The sequence below is a fragment of the Varanus komodoensis genome, unplaced genomic scaffold (assembly GCF_004798865.1).
Source record: "Varanus komodoensis strain SLA01 unplaced genomic scaffold, ASM479886v1 scaffold22, whole genome shotgun sequence".
Taxonomy (NCBI): Eukaryota; Metazoa; Chordata; class Lepidosauria; order Squamata; family Varanidae; genus Varanus; species Varanus komodoensis.
Window position 1 is genome coordinate 18,367,862 of NW_025335606.1, and position 20,170 is coordinate 18,388,031.

The 20,170-nt window shown below is 46.2% G+C and overlaps 1 protein-coding gene across 4 annotated transcripts in view; it reads right to left on the reverse strand.

Annotated features, from left to right (window-relative positions):
- CDK16 (cyclin dependent kinase 16) overlaps positions 1-20,170 on the reverse strand; it is a 78,670-nt gene that overhangs the window by 12,252 nt on the left and 46,248 nt on the right. For 3 of the 4 annotated variants that reach the window (XM_044431551.1, XM_044431547.1, XM_044431548.1), the window contains 8 exons: positions 18,740-18,873; positions 17,667-17,792; positions 17,429-17,485; positions 13,995-14,109; positions 9,605-9,699; positions 7,914-7,976; positions 392-515; positions 175-295 (listed from right to left, as the gene is read on the reverse strand). In XM_044431551.1, the coding sequence (XP_044287486.1) occupies positions 175-295; positions 392-515; positions 7,914-7,976; positions 9,605-9,699; positions 13,995-14,109; positions 17,429-17,485; positions 17,667-17,792; positions 18,740-18,873 (835 nt within the window). The remainder of the gene's footprint in view (positions 1-174; positions 296-391; positions 516-7,913; positions 7,977-9,604; positions 9,700-13,994; positions 14,110-17,428; positions 17,486-17,666; positions 17,793-18,739; positions 18,874-20,170) is intronic. The other variant, XM_044431550.1, reaches the window with a different exon arrangement.

Consider the following 20,170-nt stretch of genomic DNA (forward strand, 5'->3'; position numbering starts at 1 on the left):
GTAACAGTTTCCTTCTTGAGAAAGAGACCTGTATATCTTGGAAGCTTGCACACTTTGTGCTCTTGCAGCTGAGCTAATAAAGTCTACCTGGACCAGGGAATTTACCCTATACATACTCCTGCAGGAAGAGGCAATCATTAGGCTGAGGGAAGAGGAAATCTGCTGAATCCTTACCACATGTCAATCTGTGTGGAGTATTCAGTTGAGCCCAACAGGATATCAGGTGGCCGGTACCAAAGTGTTACCACCTCATTCGAGTAAGTCTTGGTGGGAATGGATTTTGCCCGGGCTAGTCCTGGAAGAATGAAAGCAGAAACAAAATCAAATGTATTTATTAACAAAAGCCAGGGCTGCTCTGCAGAGCAAAAGAGAAGAGCTGAGTTGTACTCACCAAAATCTGCTAGTTTGAGCTCCCCTCTCTCATTAATGAGCAAGTTCTGGGGCTTGAGGTCTCGGTGCAGCACCTTCTGACGGTGGCAGTAGGCTAGACCACGCAGCAGTTGGAACAGGAACAACTGCAAGCAGGAACAAGAGCACCTGGGTGGGTTTCTCCAGGGATGCTACTTTTCCCCCAACCAGTTGTGTTTGCATGGTATTATTCTACAGGACCAAGAAAAGCATTTTTATTGTATTCATTAACTCAAAGGATGGAATGGATCTAGACTTAATTTAGGTTAAAAGCAAACCAACTCTAATCAATGGGGCAAATTAGTCATGGCTCACCAAATTCCCATGCAAAACCAGTGTCTATGAAAATGCATCTGATTTGTGCAAGTCGCTCATTACAACAGGGTTTTCTTTAGGAATATAACCTTTTCTTAAAAAGCATAATCTCCTATCATCACAGCATCAAAGAAGAATATGCAGATTAAATATCAAATCCCAGTTTACTGAACCCCTGTTTACTTTCAAACATGGGACATGATGGCCACCAATAAATGCTGAAGAGGCAGAATCCTGGGAACATATCTATGAGGGACTGTCCAATAGTGAGGCCCAGCATTTGCACCAGGATAAACATCTTTCTTAACTCCTTTACAAACTTCAAGGGACACACACTCTATTTGGATAGACATCAGCTGACTGGACTCACAGTCATAATCAGAAAAGGGCAGGTTGCTCACTTGTAACTGTCGTTCTTTGAGTGGCCATCAGTGCATTCACACATATGGGTGCTGCGCCTGCACAGTGCCTGTAGCCAGGAAGATTTAAAAGCTTAACGGTTTTAGCGGGAACTCCACACCCCCCCACACAGTATAAGAAGGTGGAGTGCCTGCCATTTCCTCAGTCTACTGAAGACTGACCATTCGCCCCCAAGCAGGAGCATAAAATATTACAGAGCACATGTTGAAACACTAAGGCAAACATATATGTATATACATATATATGAAGATACCCTTCTACGGGTCCGCCACCAAGCGAAACACGGTACCGTAGAAACCCGGTCACTGACACCGAGTGGGGCCGGCGGATGGGTTGTGTGAATGCACAGATGGCCACTCGAAGAACGACAGTTACAGGTGAGCAACCTGCCTTTCTTCGTCGTGGCCTCTGTGCATCATACATATGGGTGATTAGCAAGCTTAGCAGACCTGGAGGCGGGGTGGTGTCATCACTGAAGAACAGAAGAAAGGACTGCACGACCAAAGGAGCAATCCTGTCTGGCATGCACATTGAGGCAGTAATGTTTGACAAAAGTGCAAGGAGTAGTCCAAGTGGCCGCCTTGCAAATGTCATGGAGCGGAATGCCAGCAGAAAAGGCAGAAGCCGCAACAGCCCTCGTGGAATGGCCTCTGGGCATGACAGGTAAGTCCAATTTAGAAAGTTGACAGGCCAGCTCAATGGTCTGCACAATCCATTTTGAGAGTCTTTGGGATCCAATAGGAGACCCTTTGTCATGTTCTGAATATTTGATGAAAAGACGTCTGGTATTGCAAAAAGGTTCTGTGCAAGACTTGTAGAAAGCGAGGTAGTGACAAACGTCAAGAGAGTGTAGCAAGCACTCTATAGGTGTAGACAGAGTAGGAAAAAAGGCTGGTAAGATAATGTCCTGATTGACATTACTTTCGGTGACAAAGGGTAACATGACTTTCAGTAGGAATGCCGGGTCCATACACAGAACGACCTTCTCCTTGTGGAAATTGAGATAAGGAGGGTCTATACGTAGCGCACAGAGTTCACTGGCCCTTCGGGCTAATGTGATAGTGACGAGAAAAGTAGTCTTCCATGACAAAAGACATAGGTCAGTAGTCGCCAAGGGTTCGAAAGGAGGTTTAGTGAGCACTTGCTCACTAAACAGACAACAGAAAGGTTCCATGTCGGAACAATTGACCTAATCGGCGGATGAAGGTTCTGTAATCCTCTAAGGAATCGACAAATGAGGACATTAGAGAATTCCGATGAGCCTGCCACCTGGCCATGGTAGTGAGAGATTGCTGCAATGTAAATGTAAACTTTGATGGATGAAGGTTTCAGTCCAGTCTGGTGTAATGCCAAAAGAAACTGAAGAATACTTTCAATGCAGGCTGAATGAGCAATAAAGTGATTGGTTTCAGCGAAAGATGTGAAGCGTTTCCACTTAGCTGCATACGAGCGGCGAGTCGTAGATCTTAGCACAGACTGGAGAATGAACTGAATATCAGGATGCAGAGTGCTCAAATCCAATGGAGCATTCATCGGTATCGAGGAAGGACAAGCAGCAGTGTCCAGACACCATCAGGCCGGTGTCAGGACCATGGGAGCCGTTGGTACCGATGGAGTAGTGTGACTTATCGAATGAGCCAGGTTGGTAGATTGAGCGAATGAAAGCCTGGGTGGTATACCGCCTTGTTCTGCTGAGTTATTAGATGAGGTATGAGAGGCAGTTGCTGAAAGGTGTTGCTGGACAGGTGGAGAACGGTAGGAAACCATGGTTGGTGGGGCCACCAGGGAGTGACAAGAATTCCCTGAGCCTCATCGAAGGTGATGTTGGTGAGAGTTCTCGTAATGAGCGGTATCGGAGGGAACGCATAAAAGAATGTGTTCATCCACGGGATCATTAGAGCGTCCCCTCTTGAACCCAGGCTGATGCCCACTTGGGAGCAGTATGTCTTGCATAACGTATTCGCATGAGTGGCAAACAGGTCTATGTCTGGAGGGCCCCAGGTCTGAAAAAGATGATGGCAGACCTGACGATCTAACTCCCATTCGTGGGTCTTCGACATCTGTCTACTGAGGGTGTCCACCTCCTCATTGTCGGTACTGGCTAGGTGAACGGCAAGGATGGTGATTTCCCTCGGAATGCACCAGTCCCACAGTTTCATAGCTAGATAGCTACGGAGGCAGACTTTGTTCCGCCCCGTTTGTTTATATGGAATACAGTTACAATGTTGTCGGAGGCCACTTGAAGAACTTGTCCCCGAAGAGTATTCTCAAATGACTGAAGGGCTTTGAAGACTGCCAGTAGCTCTAGATAATTGATGTGTTTGGCAGCCTCGTGAAGGTCCCAGGTGCCTTGAGTGCGAAGGCCGGCACACAGAGCTCCCCAACCAGTGAGGGAGGCATCGGTGAACAAAGTCAGTGCTGGATGAGGCGGACGGAACAGAATGCCAACAGACAGATTGTTTTGTATAGTCCACCATGATAGGGTCTGGAGAACGGAGGCCAAGAGATAAAGGAGTTGGTGAGGTGAGTCTCATTGAGGCTGGAAGAGGCTGTTGAACCAAGGTTTGGAGAGGCCTCATCCATAATCTGGCATGTGGGACCACAGAGACCATGGAAGCCATGTGTTCGAGGAGTTTCTGTACCGATAGTGCTGAAACAGTTCTGTTCATGTGGATTTGTTGAATGGATGCACGAAGATTGTCTTGTTGTCCTTGAGGAAGGAAGGCTCTTGCAATTGTAGAGTCAAGACAGGCTCCGATGAAATCGATCTGTGAAGGAATAAGGCACAATTTTTCATGATTAATACACAGTCATCTAAGAGGGTACCTGTAGTCCGAATCGATAATCGAAGGCCTTCTCTAGACAAGGAGACAATCAACCAGTCGTCCAGGTAAGGGTACACTTGAATTCCCTGGAGCCAGAGGTGCACACATACAGAGGCCATGCATTTAGTAAAGACCCGTGGAGCAGTAGCCAGTCCGAACAGTAAAACGTTGTATTCAAACAGGTTGGAACCGACCGTAAACCAAAGAAGATGCCTACGAGACAGGTGGATGCTGATATGGAAATAAGCATCCTTTAAGTTCAGAGAAGTGAACCAATCCTCTCTCCTGAGCAACGGAAGGATGTTTTGAAGGGTGGTCATCCAAAATTTCTTAGTTTTGATGAATTTGTTGACGCCACGTAAGTCCAATATCGGACAAAGACCACCATCACGTTTAGGACCCGTGAAATATCTTGAGTAGAAACTGTGTAACCCCTTGGAGCGTGAGAGTTGTCGGATCACTCCTTTATGAAGAAGCTGCTGAACTTCGTCTTTGAGAACCGATCAAGGAGACGTATATCAGATAGGTCCTGATAGGGGTACGGTATCGAACTCGATTCTATAACCGTGCTCCATGACGGATAGAACCCATTGATCAGATGTGATGGCCTCCCAAATGGGAAGTCAACTTTGCAGTCAATTCCCAAAAGGAAGAGGGGAAGGTGGGTTCAGGAGAGGAGAAAAGGTTCGCTCAGCCCGTCAATGCTGGTGCTTATCTGAATCCGGGCAGTGACAGCTCTGTTGAATGCACTACGGTGGTTGCTTTCGGTGCTGCTGACAAGGCTGAAACTGCTGCCGGCCAGAGAACTGCGTATACGGTTGATACCGGTACGAAGGACGGGACCAAGACCACTTACGTCAAGACTGGTTGGGGACTTCCATTCAATGAGCTGTCACACATGATTTGTGAATCGTCTTCATCTTGTGGTTCGTCCTAGCATTGAACAGCCCTGAGCCGTTGATGGGCACATTCTCAATGTGGAGCTTTGCCTCATCTGGAAAGTTGCAATTCCGGAGCCAGGCATGGTGATGGAGGGCTACAGCACCAACGAGGGCCCTTGAGTTGGGATCGACATGATGTCTCACTGTGGAAAGTTGTTGGATCGCCACCTGCATTAGCTCTTTGGTGAAAATATGGGCCAGGTCCCTCTGCTGCTCCGGAAGCAACACTGTGATATTCTCCAGTTTTTGCATGAGAAAATACTGGTAACGAGCCTCAGAGTTGGAAATCTAGAGGCCAAGACCTGTGGCGGCATAAATACGGCGGGCCATCATGTTGATTTTCCACCCTTCTCTGTCGCAAGGAGTGGTGTGTTCCCTCGACTCGTGACCCTGGGACGACTCCACGATGATCGAGTTTGGTCTCGGGTGACGCAGGAGAAATGAGATATCCTGTTCACGAACTCGATACATGGATTTGTAACGTCGTGAAGTCGGCTGCGGCTGATTGGGGAAGTTCCACAGTTCCATCATCACCTGACGAAGTGTGGTGATGAGTGGCAAAATGATGGCGGTGGATTGTTCACTTTTGACAATGTTGAAGAACTTGTTGGTACTGAGATCGAAGCGGTGCTGGGCTTCGATCTCCAGTGACCTTGCCAATCTTGCCATCAGTTCCCCAAATGTTGAATACGACTCCTCAGGTGAGCTGGGACCTTGAGTGGTGATCACCACATCTGGTGAAGTGGATATTACATCCGAGTCCTCTGACTCAGAATCATAATGGAGCGGAGGATTGGAGGAGGAGTCGGCCGGCGAAGACTGAGCTGTGCAGTACGTTGATAAAACGTCCCTCAGGACCAGAGATAAGAGTACAGCGGCGTACCGATGGATAGCACCCATACGGTGCATAGTCGTCCCATGGTTCACAATGAGCAGATCCATGAGGCGCTTGCACCCATTCTCTAGAGGGACCGATAGGCACGCTACTGGTATCGCACCTGCTGAGGTGGGGCCCTCAGGTAAGCCTCAGGCTATGGCTGCGGTATAGGTGAGCGTGCCATCGGAGGAGCCATCTGTGGAGAGTCCCAGATCTCTCCATTGGAAATCGGTCCCAACATGGCTGCCTCCTGGTGTTCTGGCGAGGACAGGATGGAAGGAGTGACCCATCCCAAGAACCCTGGCGGGGTCACCTCCATCATCAGTTGGAGAGCCGGTCCAGTTGGTGTCGGTACTGAAGCGGCTGTCAGGAACGATGGAGCAGACAAACCCGAATCACGATGTCGGGGTTGATAGGCTTTCTTGGTTTTATGAACCATCTTGTTTGCCTTATCCTTCTTAGGCTTCTTATGGCCCGAGGACTCGTCTGATCCACTGTGCTTCCTCTTCTCCTTTTGTTTGTGAGGAGATTTAGAGGAGCGTTTGCCTGCCGGCAGAGTAGCCCCATCAGCCAATGGGCAGGGCAGAGGGGCATCCAAAGAGGAGGGCTGTGCAGTGGATTGGCCCACCAGTCAGACTGAAGCAGGGCCTGGTCCCATAGGAGTTTGCGCAGGCGGTTTTTCCGCGCCTGCTTGGTAAAGGCCTGGCAATGGCCGCATTTATCGGTCCTGTGCCCTTCTCCAAGACAAAGGCGGCACAGGTCATGCGGATCAGTAGGAGACATCTTAGACCCGCACTGAGAACACATGTGGAAAGCTGCAAGCTGAGCCATCAAGAATGAAAAAGGAGAAGATAGCGAAGCTGAGAAATGTAAGAAGAGAAAAACTTTCTTTTTTGGGGGGGGTGTTAACAGGGAAAAAGGGGAATGTTAAGAAAACTTCTAACGGGGAGGGATAACTTGGAAATCTTAACAAGAAAAGCTAAGAGAACAGTTTAAGGGAGAACAGGATACACAATATAGCGACGAACTGAGAGACGAAAGGCTTGAGGCACAGAGAATGGCGGTCGCAAGAAGACTGAGGAAATGGCGGGCACTCCGCCTTCTTATACTGTGGGGGGGGAGGGGCGCGGAGTTCCCGCCAAAACCATTAAGTTTTTAAATCTTCTCGGCTACAGGCACTGCACGGGCCCAGCACAGAGGCCACAATGAAGAACAGGATTAATGCAGAGCATTTTTAGTCGCTCAGCATGTGACCTTGTGACACTGGAAGTGTCAGTCTCTGAAGAACCAGGAGAGATGAGTGGAAGAAATACTAACACAAGCCTCCTCAGAGCATCTGGCAGGTGAGAAAATCTGCAAAACTGTGAAAGCACTTTGTGGGAGCAGGGGTTCTTGGAGCTATAAAAGTCTAGGTGCCATCTGGATCAAGCTAGCAGGGAAAATGAATTACAGACATTTCCATTATAAATTAATTGTATGATGCATATGTATATGTTATATCCATCTTTAGATTCTTCAAGGGAGCACATGCACACGCACACACACCTATGTATATATATAAATGCACATGCACACACATACCAACACATACAACACAAATCTTTCATTATGAATTCATTTCATTATTATTGTTCAAATAAATGTAAATGTTTATAAATGAGGGACAAGGACATGGGGGTGGCAGGAAAGACCACACGTCAGCAGCAAGAGCACCTGTTTTACATGCAGAAGGTTCAGTTTCAATTCCCAGCATCTTCCAAACAGGGATAGGAAAAATTCCTGCAGAGCTGCCAGCACTAGTCAGTACTGAGTTAAATAGGCCAAAATGCTCTAACTCAGTAGAAGTCAAAAGGAAAACTGGGGATTATCCATGTGTGTATATAACTGAAAATATTTCAACATGATAGGAAGAACATCGGTAAAACTATCAAATACCCAAAGGGGTGAGCAATGCAGTACCTTCCAGATGTGGGGTTTACAGAACTTGTCCAAAACACCTGGAGGGTGCCATGTTACCTGTCCCTGCCTAAATGGAATCCTATATGGAATGTGTTATCAAGCTACTGGCTGTATCAGTGAAGTCTCTTGTGATAAACCCAGGCAAAAAGAAGGGGATCAAGCACCTACCTTCACATTGTGCATATTTATTACGTTGCCACAATCATCTAGATACTGTTTCAGGTCTTTATCCTAGGGAGAAAGGAAAATATTGGCATCCTCTCTCTCCAATTTAGCAACTCATGGCAGAATCCTATGCATGTTTAGACTGCAAAGTATCATATAACTCCTGGGGCATACCAGGAGTTGTAGGATCTTTTTCTGTTTAAACATGTATAGGATTACACCCTCAAACATATTTTACCAGAGAGCCAGTGTGGTATAGTGGTTAGACTGTTAGATTGGAACTTAGAAGACCCAAGTTTTAGTCCCCACTTGTCCATAAATCTCATTGGGTGACTTTGGGCCAGTTACTGACTCTCAGTCTAACCTACCTCACAGGGCTGTTATGAGGATAAGATGGAGGAGGATTATGTAAGCTGCCCTGAGTTCTTTGCAAGAAGAAAGGCGAGAGAGAGAGAGAGAGAGAGAGAGAGAGAGAGAGAGAGAGAGAGAGAGAAAATTAATGCAGCAATGCTGCGCATAATTTAGTGAATGAAAGTCCCCCTGAACTGAGGGGATCTTGATTCTGATTAAATACGCCCTGAGATGCATTGCTTATTATTAAGGCAATTAGGCATAGCATTCACAGGTGCAGGATTCGCAGCAGGAGTCAACAGAATGTCCTTGCCTAGTGAGGTATTCGTGCTGGACCAATCCAGTGATTAGAAGGTTTATGGACTCCTCCCATCCTCTCTCTCATCCCAATGCAGACTCATCAAACTAGAGTAGCTTGGATCAGAAGGAAAAAGACAGGAGGAGCATATGCACCTCCCAATCTTCATGTAGACCCAGAATGCAAAAAGCACATGCAGTACGGGGAGCAGGGGACAGGACTTAACAGGGGAACCCTCCTTATGCATGGTGCCACATTCGTGCTTGCACAGATCATGACATTTGCATAACCAATTCCAGTTGAATTGCGCTGATCCAAACTGGCCTTTGCAATGCAAAGCTTTAGGGCTGCCTTTTGTATATGAGGTGTCATGTGTTTCTCTCTGTTTCCTTTTCCCACAATAAATTGTTTGCCATGCCTATCCCACAAAAAAAACTGAGCTGGTACTTCGCAGTGGCTAAGAGTGGGAATTATGAGCTTGGAAGTTTCCTAATAATCCTTACTTATTAGGTGGCTGGCAGGCACTGCAAGCCACTGTATCATGGCCCACACTGAAGAGACTCCACTTAGAGTAGGCAGAGGCATACAAATGTATAAATAAATTTTAAGAAACCCTTCTTGCCTAAAATAGGGAGATACAACCCACCTTAAAGATCATGAGTGTGAAGCACTCTGTATTCTCAGAAAACTTTGGCACCAAAGTTAAGTACTATTAGGAACATTCAGCATTTCAGAGAACCAGGTCCCAGCTAGGCTATTCCCAATGAAGTGATGCTTTTGATGAGGGCGCTATTGAGAATTCCCTCAAGAGCTCCTGAGCCCCCTCACAAGACTACCATTCCCAGGAGTTCTTGGGAGGAAGCCATGACAACTTGCCATGTAAACACCATCTTGTTTAAACCAACTTGCTGGCTCTCTTCTGGGGGTGAGTGAGGGTGGGTTGCTCAAGTTTCTGCAGAGTCCTGGGAACTGGGTGTCAACTTGTAAAGGAAGAAAAGTTCCAGTATATTGTGTCACCCCGACCTCCCCTCTGCCATTTACTCACTAAATACTCGAAGACAAGCGTGAGGGATTTCTCTGTATGTATGATATCATGCAGGGTCACAATGTTGGCATGTTTCAAATCTTTTAGAAGTGAAACTGGAAGAGAAAGGAAGAGAAGGGATGAAAATGTGGTGAGATCTGCACTAATGGTCTAATGCAACCATTTCCAGGCTCCGTGCTTTGGAAGAGCAGATCACATTCGGCACAAAATAAGGTAACTTCAAAGGTCCTGTGAGCCCAAAGTACACAAGTCAAGGAAGAGACTGACTGCCATGCCCCATGTGCCATGTTCACGGCTCTGGCCCTGCAGGTGATTCTGTGATGAGAGGCTGGAAACTGACTTGTATTCACAGACAAGTGGGAGTTGCTACAAAATAATTTGCTCCTCCCCTCCCTTACACTGGGTGTGCAGGGTGAAGATGGCTGCAGAAAGGCCTTGCTAAGTTTCCATCTTCCCAGGACCCATTTTGACCTGGTTCCTAATATCAAAAGGAAGTCCAGTTCTGTCTTTGGACTCTGAAGGCTTCAACCATGAGGACAGTTGCATCTCACAGCCATTCCCACATCATCACAGCCTGAAGTCCAAGGGGAGAATCCCGTGCCACGTCTAAGCACGAAAAACATCCTACACCAGTATTCCTTGGCTAGAACGGCTCAGGTCTATTTTCCTGCCTAAACCTGGCACACGATTGTGTCCTAAGGCTGCTTAAACTACCCTACTTGAAAAAGCCCTACTTGAGGCTCAGTTTAAGTCTGCTGCTGCTTGTTGGAACAACATGCAGACAAGTTTGCCTGGCTTCCAGCTCCACCTGGAACTCTCTGTGGTGCTCTTCAGTTCCCATCTCAACAAGGAAAGTACCCCAGGAGTGTTTTAAAAACCCTACTTTTCTAGACCTCAAGAGTCCACTGACCTTGCTGGTATCTTGTGCACAGGCAGTGCTGTTTTGGTTACAAAAGGACCAGCAGGCACCTCTGAACACAGCTAACAGACAGAACGATGACAATGTTATTTTTGGCTCTGACCTCTTTCTGCCACACCTGATTCACTCAGAACCTTGCCTGCCCCATATGGATTCCTCTGTATTTCTGATGATTAAAAATTCTTCCTGTCTGTGCAAACTTCTTATATGGTTAGACTTAGACTTTTCACCCCGAGGGCCATGTTCCAGTGAGGAACAGGGCCAAAAGTGGTGTGGCCAAAATACCAAAACTGCCAGCATATTTTAACTTAACAGTTTAACTGCCATGAGGGTAGCCTGAGGAGAAGCATTTTGGCTGTTTAAAAATTTGGGGAGATGTGCACAAAAGCCAAGAAACCACCAGGTGCAGCACCACCTGTGGAACCTGGCCAGCCAGACTGGGATCATGGACCTGCGATTCCATACCCCTGATCTAAATTTTCAGTCTATAACTTTTCTGGGTCTACAGCTATTTGACTCCTATAACTGGCTGTGACCTTCTCTGTTTTCATGTAACTAGCTGAAACATAAATAAGAGTTAATAAGGAAGTGATGATAAATAAGTATTGATTTATTAATTTAATATATTCAATTAAATATAGCCTTCATAGTCAATAAAAGAGTAGGAAAAGCAGTACTGGGATACAATCTCCAAAATGACAGAATGATCTCAGTTCGAATTCAAAGCAAACCATTCAACATCACAGTAGTCCAAGTCTATGCCCCAACCACTGGTGCTGAAGAGGCTGAAGCTGACCGGTTTTATGAAGGCCTACAACACCTTCTAGAATTAACACCAAAAAATAATGTCCATATCATCATAAGGGATTGGAATGCTAAAGTAGGAAGCCAAAAGATAACCAGAATAACAGGCAAGTTTGGCCTTGGAGTACAAAATGAAGCAGGGCACAGGCTGGCAGAATTCTGTCAAGAGAATACGATGGTCATAGCAAACATTCTTTTCCAACAGCCCAAGAGACGACTCTACACATGGACATCACCAGACAGTCAACACAGAAATCAGATTGACTATGTGCTCTGCAGCCAAAGATGGAGAACCTCTATACAGTCAATAAAAACTAGACCAGGACCTGACTGTGGCTCAGATCATGAGCTTCTTGTTGAAAAATTGAGGCTTAAATGGAAGAAAGTAGGGAAAAGCACTAGGCCACTCAGGTATGACCTAAATCATATCCCTGATGAATATACAGTAGAGGTGACAAATAGATTTAAGGAATTAGATCTGATAGACAGAGTGCCTGAAGAACTATGGACGGAGGTTCACAACATTGTACAAGGGGTAGCAACTAAAACAGTCCCAAAGAAAAAGAAATGCAAGAAAGCAAAATGGCTGTCTGAGAAAGCTTTACAAAGAGCTGAGGAAAGAAGGGAAGCGAAAGGCAAGGGAGAAAGAGAAAGATACACCCAATTGAATGCAAAATTGCAGAGAATAGCTAGAAGAGATAAGAATGCCTTCTTAAATGAACAGTGCAAAGAAATAGAAGAAAACAATAGAGTAGGGAGGACCAGAGATCTCTTCAAGAAAATTGGAGATATGAAGGGAACATTCATGATGGGCATGGTAAAGGACCAAAATGTAAGGGACGTAACAGGCAAGATTACACAGAGGAACTATACAAGAAAGAGCTTAACGTCCCTGATAAGCACGATGGGGTGGTCACTGACCTTGAGCCAGACATCCTGGAATGTGAAGTCAAATGGGCCTTAGGAAGTCTGAGCAACAACAAAGCTAGTGGAGGTGACAGTATTCCAGCTGAGTTATTCAAACTCTTAAAAGACGATGCAGTAAAAGTGCTACACTCAATATGCCAGCAAATTTGGAAAACTCAACAGTGGCCACAGGATTGCAAAAGGTCAGTTTACATTCTGATCCCAAAGAATGGAAATGCCAAAGAATGTTCAAACTACTGCACCATTGCATTCATTTCACCTGTTAGCAAAGTTATGCTCAAAATCCTACAAGCTAGGCTCCAGCAGTATGTGGAACACGAACTACCAGAAGTACAGGCAGGATTTCGAAGAGGGAGAGGAACTAGAGATCAAATTGCCAACATACGCTGGATTATGGAGAAAGCTAGGCAGTTCCAGAAAATCATCTACTGCTGCTTCATTGTCTATGCTAAAGCCTTTGATTGTGTGGATCACAACAAATTGTGGCAAGTTCTTAAAGAGATGGGAGTACCAGACCATCTTATTTGTCTCTTGAGAAACCTATATGCGGGGTCAAGAAGCAACAGTGAGAACTGGACACGGAACCGCTGATTGGTTCAAAATTGAGAAAGGAGTTTGGTAAGGCTGTATACTGTCACCCTTCCTATTTAACTTATATGCAGAGCACATCATGAGAAAGGCAGGGCTAGATGAATCACCAGTTGGAATTAAGATTGCTGGGAGAAATATCAAGAACCTCAGATATGCAGATGATACCACTCTCATGGCAGAAAGTGAAGAGGAACTAAAGAGCCTCTTGATGCGGGTAAAGGAGGAGAATGCAAAAGTTGGCTTGAAACTCAACATCAAGAAAACTAAGATCATGGCATCTGCTCCTATCACCTCCTGGCAAATGGATGGGGAAGAAATGGAGGTAGTGACAGATTTTATTTTCCTGGGCTCCAAGATCACTGCAGACAGGGACTGCAGCCAAGAAATTAAAAGACGCTTGCTCCTAGGGAGGAAAGCTATGGCAAATCTAGACAGCATACGACAGAGACATCACCCTGCTGACAAAAGTGCGTATAGTCAAGGCTATGGTTTTCTCAGTTGCAGTATATGGCTGTGAAAGCTGGACCATAAGGAAGGCTGAGAGCCGAAGGATTGAGGCCTTTGAATTGTGGTGCTGGAGGAGACTCCTACGAGTCCCTTGGACAGCAAGGCGATCAAACCGGTCAGTCCTGGAGGAGATCAACCCTGACTGCTCTTTAGAAGGCCAGATCCTGAAGATGAAACTCTAATACTTTGGCCACCTATGAGAAGGAAGGACTCCCTGGAGAAGAGCCTAATGCTGGGAACAATAGATGGCAAAAGAAGAAGGGGACAGCAAAGAATGAGGTGGCTACATGGAGTCACTGAAGCAGTCAGCGTGAGCTTAAGTGGACTCCGGGGGATGGTGGAGGACAGGAAGGCCTGGAGGAATATTGACCATTGGGTCGCGATGGGTTGGACCCAACTTCATGACTAACAACAACCTTTCAAAACAGTGGTCCTCTCAAATACAAACTGGGATAATTCACTGTCATATCAAAGTACCTTAACTTTAAACGTGTTTTAAGTAAGCCAGTTACAACAAATACCATTCTGAATTACTAACATCAGAAAAAAACACAACTTCTTTTCAATTAATACCCAGAGAAAATGAGTATGGGCTTAAAGGCTTACTAAATTAGCCACAGACAGGGCCAGAGGGTGACATACCTTCCCGGATAGCTGTGCAAGGTGCTCCCTCTTCATGCTCAAGGCGAATCTCCTTCAAGGCCACCAGGTTGTCCGTGAGCTTGCTCCTTCCCTTGTAGACTGTGGCATATGTCCCCTGAAAGTGGAAGGGACACATTTGAGCTCAGTAGCCGAACCCCCCGTGTCAGTTTGACTCCCTGCAATCCCTGAACTTCCATCTAAGCCTCAAGTTGTCCATCACTTCACCTTTAGCCACCCCATGTGCCGCCACAGAATATACGTCAGCTCCTAAATTGGATGCAAAGCTGCAGCTCTAATAGGTTTTATTTCTGCCATGTCATCTTCCATCACTCCTCACTCTCTTTCACCTCACCCATTCCACCATGTCCCTCCTCTCTGCAAAATTCCCAGGAATATAGCTAGAAAGGCAAATCCTTTGGCTGAGTTCTTACTCTGATTGTAAAACTGTGTCTGGGCTGTACCAATTCAGTCTGCAGAGCTGGTGAAATGCCCCTCCATGTCAGGGGAAAACCTAAGCTAGAATCCTGCTCCTCCATGTTCATATTTCTATGTGCAGGAAATTTACTGTATAGGGGAGTGCTCCACTATGTGGAGCATTCTGTCCAGTCTGAAGTGGTACAGTCTGAAGTGGTATAACCCATGCATAGGCTTTGACCATTCAATGAGAATAACCCATTTTAGTTTCACAATCTCATGCAGGACCACAGGGATTCCCTTAGCAGCCACAAGGAAGAACTGACTCAAAGTCACTGTGGGATATGAGGGGTTGCCACTCTTTTCCATGGCAAGGTGGGAACATTACATTAGGCAAGACTCTCCAGTCTATACTGTTGTAGAAAGTTGTTCAGCACCATACCGGCTTGAGGCCATCAGAGGAAGCAGCAGCAGCAGTCAGGCAGCCCTCCTTCACACCTGGGCAGAGGGCCAGCTGAGCTCTGCCTCCTGTCTACTAATTGTCACTTCGGAGGCCATCAGAGGGAAAGCATACAGCAGCCTTGCCATTCTGTTTAGAGCCAATTACAGTATATCACAGAAGTGAGTACACCCCTCACATTTTGTAAATATTTTATTGTATCTTTTCATGTGACAACCCTGAAGAAATGACACTGCTACAATGTAAAGTAGTGAGTATACAGCTTGTATAATAGTGTAAATTTGCTGTCCCCTCAAAATAACTCAACACACACCATCAATGTCTAAACCGCTGGCAACAAAAGTGAGTACACCCCTAAGTGAAACTGTCCAAACTGGGCCCAAAGTGTCATTATTTTGTGCGGCCACCATTATTTTCCAGCACTGCCTTAACCCTCTTGGGCATGTAGTTCACCAGAGCTTCACAGGTTGCCACTGGAGTTCACTTCCACTCCTCCATGATGACATCATGGAGCTGGTGGATGTTAAGAGACCTTGTGCTCCTCCACCTTCCATTTCAGGATGCCCCACAGATGCTCAATAGGGTTTAGGTCTGGAGACATACTTGGCCAGTCCATCACCTTTACCCTCGCTTCCTTAGCAAGGCAGTGGTCGTCTTGGAGGTGTGTTTGGGGTCAATATCATGTTGGAATACTGCCCTGCGGCCCAGGCTCCGAAGGGAGGGGATCATGCTCTGCTTCAGTATGTCACAGTACATGTTGGCATTCATGGTTCCCTCAATGAACTGTTGCTCCCCAGTGCCGGCAGCACTCATGCAGCCCCAGACCATGACACTCCCACCACCATGCTTGACTGTAGGCAAGACACACTTGTCTTTGTACTCCTCACCTGGTTGTCACCACACACGCTTGACACCATCTGAACCAAATAAGTTTATCTTGGTCTCCTCAGACCACAGGACATGGTTCCAGTAATCCATGTCCTTAGTCTGCTTGTCATCAGCAAACTGTTTGCAGGCTTTCTTGTGCATCATCTTTAGAAGAGGCTTCCTTCTGGGACGACAGCCCTGCAGACCAATTTGATGCAGTGTGTGGTGTATGGTCTGAGCACTGACAGGCTGACCCACCATCCCTTCAACCTCTGCAGCAATGCTGGCAGCACTCATACGTCTATTTCCCAAAGTCAACCTCTGGATATGACGCTGAGCACGTGCACTCAACTTCTTTGGTCGACCATGGCAAGGCCTGTTCTGAGTGGAACCTGTCCTGTTAAATCGCTGTATGGTCTTGGCCACCGTGCCGCAACTCAGTTTCAGGGTCTTGGCAATGTAGAGCAACAATTCTTTTTTTCAGATCCTTAGAGAGTTCTTTGCCATAAGGTACCATGTTGAACTTCCAGTGACCAGTATGAGTGAGAGCGATAACACCAAATTTAACACACCTGCTCCCCATTCACACCTGAGACCTTGTAACACTAACGAGTCACATGACACCGGGGAGGGAAAATGGCTAATAATGCCCAATTTGGACAGTTTCACTTAGGCGTGTACTCACTTTTGTTGCTAGCGGTTTAGACATTAATGACTGTGTGTTGAGTTATTTTGAGGGGACAGCAAATTTACACTGTTATACAAGCTGTATACTCACTACTTTACATTGTAGCAAAGTGTCATTTCTTCAGGGTTGTCACATGAAAAGATATAATAAACTATTTACAAAATGTGAGGGGTGTACTCACTTCTGTGATATACTGTACATAACCTGCTGAACTTTACATGTAAGAATCAAGTACCCGAATCACCACCACCCCTTGCAAATCCCCTTTCTTTTCTGTCGTGCCTAAGAGTGGAATAAAAATGTTTATAAATAAATTGGGAACAGGAGGCTCCATTCTGAAGTGGAGGAGAATTAATTGCTCTTGACTTTACAGTGTTCAGAGTCCTTAATGGAATCCGCTTCTCTCATTCATCCTCTCAACCACCCTGAAGTGGGTCATTAACAGACCCATTTTACAGATAAAGGATTAAGACTGAGTTACAGGTGAACATAAGCTCTGGAGGTTAGCTGCAATCCTGGAAAATATCAGATACTATGTGTTTTGACCGTTCTACATGCATGTACTGGGATAAGGAAGGAAGGAAGGAAGGAAGGAAGGAAGGAAGGAAGGAAGGACGGACGGAAGCTTACTAGGATCAATGGGCAAATATGCCAGGATTACTGCTCTTTGAGGTGCAGGGTAAGGATTCAGGGAACCTTGGTTCAAATCTTTGCTTGGGATCACATGGGCCAGCCACTCTTTCTCAGTCTAACCTACTTCACAGCATTATTGTGAAGATACAATTATGAGAGGGAAGAGCTTGTGAGAAAAGCAGAACACAAACCAGTCAACCTAAAGTTATAATTAAAAATAATTGCAAGGAAGGAGATTTCTCAAGTGTCCTAAGATAAGACGGGCAAGTTCCTCCTAGACTGGACTCCTGAGAAAGCCCTTCTTTCTGTCTGTCTGTCCTTCCGTCCTTCCTGCCCAAGCCCAGGCTTCACAAGGATGGTCACAGGACCCACCTCTCCTAGCTTGTCCAGCTTCACATACGTCTCCAGCTTCCCAAAACCAATCTCCGACTGCACAAGAAAACAAAGAAGCAGTGTATGAGAGGCAGCCTCTGCTGGCAGGGCAGGATGGGGCAGGGGGCTAGAGAGAGACAGCAGGAGCAGCAGTTGTGGGTCTGAAGCTCTTGCCCCTGTTCTGACTCCAGTTACAGGGGCACAGCAGGCAGCAGAAGGGGTTAGGGCTGTGACTTACCAGAGATACCCTACGTAACCGCCTGCTCAAGGGCTTATCAAACAGGGGGCTGTTGAGGGTCAGTTTCTCCAGGTAGCCTTCAGGCAGCCGGATATCAGCTGGGAGGGACAAGCGCTTGTTAATGTCCTGGGGAGGGGACAGAAATTTGGGCAGCCTTGTTACCAAGTCCTTCAAAGTTACACACCTACAAAAACAAATTTTCCTGCCTCCCCTATGAATAAAAAGCAGACTGATAAAAAAGGAAGTCCATGCTAGAAGTGCAGTGGGCTGGTGAAGGAAAAGCAGGGCACTCTGTTTCTGCTTTGCTGGTCTGTTGTATCCACATGGAGAATGGGAGGTTCCTTCTGCTGTGAGCAGTATAGAATCCAAATAAGCTGATCGCAGAGAGCCAGCACTAAGTCTCCCTCCACTGCCAGCCTGATCACTCGTCTGCATGGATTTTCTGGTCCTCAGTGGCAACCAGGTGTGGTGAAACACAGCAGTGAATTAGGTCCAATTTCTGAGGGACACAGCCAGAGCTTGTAAAACCCCAGTGAAGTACTGCTGCATTGCTCAGACAGCCTGCCCAGCAGAGGCAAGCTGCGCCAGAGTGCCCATTTCACAGGAGTATCTTCCTAAGGGACATTCTCATCAGAACCTGTTAGTATGTTCAGAAGGACAGCAGAAATTTTTCCTTTCCTTGGGACTTCTGGAGGTGCAGGCATGGGTTTCATCTACCTGATTTCTCAGGAAGAACCCTGCACGTGAGATTTCAAAGAGGTCATAATGAAGGGCAGAGGGCTAATGGAGGAAACATGGACAAAATCTGTCATTTTTCGGCACTTTAGTGATTTGCATGCTTTTATCTGAAACTTCTTGGTGCAGATTTTGCGTATCTTTTACCACTCCTGTTGCTCTTTAGTGGGAAGAAAAAAGCAGTGTGTGAATTAATCCATCTCTGTACATATCCTTTCCACAATCTTCTCCAAAAAGAAATTCAGGCTAAAAAAGAGATGGAGAAGCAATCCTCTCATGCACCACCACCTCAACTGATACTGCCCCAAACTTTTTACTGCTGTCTCTAACACTCGCACCTCAGTGGAGATCTTGCGCGTTGGATTGTTCCGCATGCGCACCCGGACTGGAGACTGCACCTCATCAGATGAGGTCGCTGATGCCTGGTCACTCTCACCATCTGAGCCCATCTTGAGGTCTTCATGGACGATTTCTGCATAATGGAGAAACAGCAATGGAAATACCGCAAATGGGCCTCTTTCTGTTCAATTCCCTCTAATACTTATAAAACTAACCTTTGGGGAGCAAGAGGAGCTTGATTTAGTTTGATGCAAAACTTTGTAAATTTTGTGCATACAGCAACTGCAAGGCTGGAAGGGCCCTCTCTTTTACTCTTGGAAACCCCCTCCCTACAGCCTGTTCCCAGGCTTTCTTCTCACAAGCAGGAATAAGGTCCAGCAGTGACAGATTAGACTGCTCCAGTCCAGACTACAACTGGTAAGCTGGCCACATTTTTTGAACACTCTGCTGTATTAAAAACTCACTATAAAGAGAGAAGCAGCCCAGCTGGTGCACAGGCCAAGGCTAGAACTTCTTCCTGGCGTTCTAAGTTTGCAGGCAAATTTACAAGGCTGAAGAATTCATGGGCTGTATCCTTCAGTCATAGTCTGAAGTTGTACAGCCCACTTGGCCACCTTGTGCTACTGCAGGAGTGGATCTGGCTTACCATGCCCAAAAAAATCTCCTCTCACCCCATCCCTGCAATCCAATAAAATCATCAACCAGTTCCAATAACTGGGGTTGATTATTTGTGTTACTTCAAAACATTTTCATATCCTGATTTCATATGAAAAGTCTGCTAAACGTCCAGCACAGATTTTAAACAACAGCAAGCCTGTGGGCTTAACAACCAAAGCTCTTTTTAATGACTCATTTTTAAAATTAGAAATTCAGAAATAGAAACTTGCCCGTGGCCATGCAAGAAGCCTGTGGCTAAAGAAGGTCCTGAGCCAGTATGGCTCAGTAGTTAGGGTGTTGGACTCAGGGGATCTGGGTTCTAAGTCCCCACTTGGCTATGAAGCTCAATGATCACACTGGCTGAAAATTATGGGAGCTGCAGTTCAGCACACCTGGAGGGCACCAGCTTGGGGAAAATCTGATCTACACTGACTGGAAACAGTTCTGCAGGATTTCAGACAGCTCTATGAGGAGATGCCAAAGATCAATGTCTCCTGCATGTATTCTATCACTAAGCCGTTATCCTTCCCCAAGGAGGTTTACCATGAAACAGAAAACCTTGTAAACCAGCCAAAAGGTGCAACTGACACACTTCTTCTAACACCAACCTTAAGGTTCATGTCTGTAGCACCCAGTGGGTGCTCACTGGCAAAAAGACCCAGAAGCCCTCTTATCCAGCACCCTAACCAAAGTCTTCCTGGAGCCAGCAATGGAAATTCAGGACCTTGGGCTACCTAGACTCCTCACTTAAGCGATTTCCAATGTTAAGGAAG